This window comes from Lipotes vexillifer, unplaced genomic scaffold (genome assembly GCF_000442215.2).
Source record: "Lipotes vexillifer unplaced genomic scaffold, Lipotes_vexillifer_v1.1 scaffold528, whole genome shotgun sequence".
NCBI classification, from domain to species: domain Eukaryota; kingdom Metazoa; phylum Chordata; class Mammalia; order Artiodactyla; family Lipotidae; genus Lipotes; species Lipotes vexillifer.
The window spans coordinates 1,790,710-1,796,604 of NW_006794582.1; the positions used below are offsets into that span (position 1 = coordinate 1,790,710).

General features: G+C 50.4%; 1 protein-coding gene across 1 annotated transcript in view; it reads left to right on the forward strand.

Moving 5' to 3' along the window:
- The first annotated feature begins 1,272 nt into the window (after positions 1-1,272).
- RAB44 (RAB44, member RAS oncogene family) overlaps positions 1,273-5,895 on the forward strand; it is a 31,167-nt gene continuing 26,544 nt past the window's right edge. The window contains exon 1 of the mRNA XM_007467296.1: positions 1,273-1,329. Within this exon, the coding sequence (XP_007467358.1) occupies positions 1,273-1,329 (57 nt within the window). The remainder of the gene's footprint in view (positions 1,330-5,895) is intronic.

Sequence of the window (5,895 nt, forward strand, 5' to 3'; positions counted from 1 at the left end):
GCCTGTGGTGCCTGCTGGCTGAACCGAATCCTACAGTGGGGAGCTGATTTCTAGGATGCCTGGGAGCAGGATTCATTTGCCCTCAAGTCTGGCCTCAAGCTTTATATGATTTCTTGGGCGAGGAAGTGGGGAGAGGTAGTAGTGCTGGGGGTGCGTGTATGTATGTGTGCTCCTGGCCAGGATGAGGTTTCCCACCGTTACAAGTATGAGGTAATGATGATCAATAAGGGGAATGTGGGGACTTCCCTGGCGGTCCAGTGATTAGGACTCTGCGCTTCTGCTGCTGGGAGTCTGGGTTCGATCCCTGGTTGGGAAACTAAGATCCCACAAGACACAGCACTTGGCCAAAAAAAGAAATAATAATAAGGGGAATATGGCAGAGGAGGGGCCTCTGAAGGAGGGCTGCCCCTGCTGGCTGACTCTGAAGGTGTTGTTCTGAGTGACTCTGAGAGGGCAGGGACCTTCGTAGACGCCAGCAGCCGTGAGGGGTGTCCTGTCTGACTGTGAGAGTTGACCGTGAGGGAGGGGTGTGTGTGTGTGTGTGTGTGTGTGTGTGTGTGTGTGTGTGTGTGCGCATATATGTGTGCACACACACGTACACACGTGAGGACTGACTGAAGGACGTCCCCATTGTCTCTGAGTGGCCATACCTGGCCATGATGGAGGCATAGACTGTTTTTAGGTGCACGTTGCAAAGCCGTGAGGGGGCAGTCCACTGTCCCTGACTGATGGTGACAGGTGTGTTGAGACAGAACTGGCGGTAGGTCACCTGCTGCCTTTCTGCCCTAGGCCTCCTGACAGGCAAGGAGGGGGCCACCAAGTACCCTCTAGGGAGAGAAGGATTGACAGACTCAGAGGGCTGATGCTGAGGCCTTTGGCATAGTGGGGACTGGCAAGGTGTCCAGGAAGTGCTGCTTTCTGACAAAGTGCCAGGGGACTGATGGAAATAGGGTGCAGCTTGACTAGGAACTCCCAGACAGCGATGTCAAGAGCATCCCATGTCCTGCGATGCGGTCGCAGGGAATCTATTTCGGGATTCTAACTCCCTTCACTTGTAGGAGCCTGACAGACTCAGTGATGTGACACCCACATCACAGTAGACTCTTCCCACAGCACTTCAGTTCTAGAAGCTTCCGCACTGGGAATCTTATTTTGCTGCCTCATGTGTGTGTTATCTCTGTCAACAGAAGTACACATGGAACTTGAGTTCCCAAGTCTCATGACCCGAGCAAAGCCTGCCCACTCTGCCCTGTTCCAAAGCCCTGTCCCATCATGGCTGCTCTGTCAGGCGTCTGTGACCCACAGAGGGGCCTCCTGTCCGCCGAGGAGGTACCTCTCCAAGAAGTGGTCTTGGGGCAAGTCTGTCCCATGACAAACCAGGAGAGTGGATCTGGTGCCAGATTTGCTTCTGACATCATGGCTTGGGCAGGTCTCTGCCTTTCGGAGCCTACCTCCCTGAGTTTCCTCATCTGCTGTGTGGGGATAAATCATATCTGCACAGCACCCAACTTTTATGAGACTCAAATGGAATTTCACTCTCATCCATGTTGTCACCACAATTGTCATGGCTAACTTTACCCAGTGGTTGCTGTTTTCGGGACATAGCTGTGAGTGCTTTACATGGATTATATATTCAACAAATATTTGCTAAGTGCCAACTGTATGCGAGGGAGGCACTGTTCTAGGCATTTGGGATAGAGCAGTGAATAAAAGAGTAAATTCCTTACTCACATGAGGCTTCTGTTTCAGTAAGAGGAGACGCAAATTTTACCAAGTAAATGAATAAAAATACTCTATTCTGGGAAGGGGACAAGCACTAAGAGAAAATAAGGCCAGGGGACTTCCCTGGTGGTCCAGTGGTTAAGAATTTGTGTTTGCACTGCACGGGGCATGGGTTCAATCCTTGGTCGGGGAACTAAGATCCCCAATCAAAAATAAATAAGTAAATTAATTTTTTTAAAAAAGAAAGTAAGTAAAGTCAGAAGGGAGGTGGGCTCTGCTGGGAATGGGAAGTGGTGTTTCCACTTCAATTGTCTCCTCTCATCTTCACAACAACCCCATGTGGTAGATATTAGTCTCATGTTCCAGTGAGGAGACTAAGGCACAGGGATGTTATGTGACTTGCCCAAGGTCACACAGCCAGTGAGCGGCAGGGCTCAGGAGGCAGAGTCTGTCTGACTCTAAAGCAACGGGACTAGAAGTCACTGCCTCTCTTGGCCACTTTTTCCACATTTATGGGTCAAGAGGGTGGGTTGGACTCTCTTCTGGTACTGACACTCAGTGAGTGTTTCTTTGATTACAGTACACAAGGCACAAGGCCCAGTCCATTGGAGGGTTGTGGGGTCATGGACGGAGGGAGCTCCCCTCTTAGGGGGATGGTGAGTGAGGATGGATGTTGACCTCTGGGTGTGGACAGATGCACCCCAAGGAGGGGTGTGTATCTCATCATTGTTTCCAGGGGCAACATGGAGGGTGATGGGGGAGTGGGAGATACTAGCAGAAGGACAGTTAGATTTGTGGAGGAAATTCTCTATTCTAACCCCTGGAATCTCATTCTTGGCTTCCACCCCCACCGGTGTTTTTTTTTTGTTTTTGTTTTTTTGGCCAAACCATGGCTTGCGGGATGTCAGTTCCCCGACCAGGGATTAAACCTGGGCCCTGGCAGTGAGAGCATGAAGTCCTAACTACTGGACCGCCAGGGAATTCCTATCTCCCCTGCCTTTTATTAAGAAATCTTTCAAATATGCAAAGGAATTGAGCAAATAGTTCAATGAATGCTATTGGACAGATGGCTAACAATTTGCCCCATTTACTCTCCCCCTCCCACCCACACTTACTTCCTGTTCATTTGCTTATGTATTTACTCAGAACCATTTGAAAGTGAAATGCAGACATTATACACTTCAGCATGGATCCCTTAAAGACAAAGAGATTCTTCTACGTGGTCACAACACTTGTACCACACCTAAGAAATTCCACATTGCTCAGTGAATATCATCTAATATAAAGTCCATATTCAAATTTCCCCAGTTGCCCCCCAAATGTCCCTTATTCCTACTGTGTTTTGGGGGTTTTTAAATTTTATTTATTTATTTATTTTTGGCTGCATTGGATCTTCGTTGCTGTGCGCAGGCTTTCTCTAGTTGCGGTGAGTGGGGGCTACTCTTTCGTTCCGGTGTGCGGGCTTCTCATTGCGGTGGCTTCTCTTGTTGCGGAGCACGGGCTCTAGGCGTGCGGGCTTTAGTAGTTGTGGCATGCGGGCTCAGTAGTTGTGGCTCACGGGCTCTAGAGCACGGGCTCAGTAGTTGTGGCGTACAGGCTCAGTTGCTCCGTAGCATGTGGGATCTTCCCGGACCATGGCGCAAACCCACGTCCCCTGCATTGGCAGGTGGATTCCCAACCACTGCGCTACCCGGGAAGCCCCCTACTGTTTTTTTTTTTGAAGGGAAATCCAATTAACGATTGCATACTATATTCAGGTGCCATTTATCTTTATTCTCTTGGATATAGAACAGTCCCCCTGCTTTATTTTTTCTTTTACAACACTAATCTTTTTTGAGTCTACTCAGTTATCTAGTAGAACAACCCACATTCTGAAGGACAGTGTGTGTCAGTGGAGGAAACAGTGAGTAACTGAGGGTCCAACACATGCCCAGAGCAAGGCTGGGCATCATGAGGTGATCCAGGGTTAAAACTGATCTCTCCTGCCCTGGAACTCACTGCTAAATTATGTCACCTCCCCCAGAAAGCCCTCCCTGATAGTCACTGGTGAGTTGTTCCTTTTGCCGTGCTCTCACAGCACTTGGCATACACGTTTACTGCCCCTTCCACACTGTGCTGTAATTAATTTTGTGTCTTCTCCTGCATGAGGCTATGTGAGTGCCTCTAGGGGAGACCAGGAGTTAGTCCACCCAGCCAGGGGCTCCACTTAGGTATGTAGGTTGTGTCCTGTACAAGGGTGCCTGACCAAGGGGGTGAGTGGGGAGTGGAATCCAGCCCACAGTCCACTTGCCAACCCGTGGGCCCTGGCACTGGGCTGCATCTGCCCAGAGGAAGGGGCACTTTTCCTAATTTGCCTAACGGAGCCTCACACATCACAGCAGGCTCGTTTTCCACTGTGCTGGCATTCAGTCGGTGCTCAGTGAACAGCTGTTGCTTAAATGCATGCTAGATCTTGGGAAGGGTTTGGGCAGAAAAGATGTTCTGGTAACTGTTCTTTGGGGGAAAAGAACCCTAATTTGTAGCATTTGCTGATTCCCATGGTGTAAATACTCCCACAGCGGCTGATTGCAGGCCTCTGAGTTGGGAAGAGAGGTACACAACTGGCTCTTGCAAGCCTCTAATATGTGGCTCCAGCACACCACTGTGGTTTTACTTCTATAATCTTAAAACTGCATCTGAAGCAGACTTTGAAGGCCCCAGGGGAGAGACAGAAAGAGATATGGAGAGAAACAGGTAGAGAGAAAAAGCAGAAAGGGAAGAGAGAGAGGCAATAACTGATGAGGAGTCAGAGACTCTATTTCACTTTAAAGTTTGGGGCCTCCCCAAGGGGGAGGAATTGCTTCACTGAGGTTCTATGCAACCCGTGTGAAGGAACTTGCCCAAGGGGAGGCTAGACCAGTGGCTCCAGACCCCTGCAATGAGCCTGTTGTCCCTGAGGCAGAGTCCACGATCCCTCCACTCAGCCTGTCTGTGACCTTTGACCCCAACAGGAAAAGTCCAGGGTGGGTGTAGTGCTCCTGCTTCATCAGTCCCTTCACACATGCTGTTCGCTGCTTCTAAATCCTACCCGCTTCCTTTAGAGCTTGGCTCAAGTCTCAGCACCTGCAGGAAGCTGTCTGTGTGCACATCAAACCCCTCCCACCCTATACAGTTTTACGTGCCCCAGGCTCATTCTCACCTCCTCCTCGCCACCCCCAACTAGGACCAGATTCTACTCCTTCCAGACTCCAGCCTCCTCTCTTACCTTGAGGTCTCACCTGGACAAACCCTTATCCATCAAAATCCTTATCCATTGACTGACCTTGAGTGACAGATGAAAGTAGCCCAGTTAATGAATTTGACAACCCTTACTTGAGCACCTACTATGTGCTAGGGAGCTGGGAGCAGTGTGGACCGAGGCACAGAGTAATATTCCTATAGGGGGACCCCAGAACATCATGGGGTCACAGATAAAGGGGCATGAAACCTGCTTGAAGCATGGAGGAGCTTCAGGGAGGAGGTTAGACTCTAAGGTGAAGGGGGAAAAGGTATCAGCTAGGCCAGGGGGTGAGAGAATCAGGGAGGTTTGGGGCAAAGGGAGCAAGCGTGGGAGAGAATCTGGCATTCCAGGAATGGTGAGTGGTTCAGAAAGGATGACATGGACCGTGATAGGATGTAGAGGTGAGGGGGTGAAGGATGCACATGTCTTGAAAGGCCATAAAAGCCATGTGGGGGAGCTAAGGATTCCCTGGTGCATATGTGGAAGGAGTAGAGAAACATTGTTGAGGAGGAAAAAGAGGTTGGAGGCCAGGTGAGGCTGAGAGAGGGAGGAAGGGAGGATGGAGAGAACCCCTTCCGGAAGCTGTGATGTGAGGAGATAAGCTGGTAGAGCAGCAAGTTGCTTCTTTCCGGTCTTTCAGACAGTGAGATCCTGTACCATCCTGTGTAACCACCCCCAAGTAAGGCAATAGAACCTATGATGGCCAGAGAAGACTTTTTTTTTTTTTTTTTTTGGCGGTATGCGGGCCTCTCAATGTTGTGGCCTCTCCTGTTGCGGAGCACAGGCTCCGGGCACACAGGCTCAGCGGCCATGGCTCACGGGCCCAGCCTCTCCGTGGCAGGTGGGATCTTCCTGGACCGGGGCACGAACCTGTGTCCCCTGCATTGGCAGGGGGACCCTCCACCCCCCCCCCC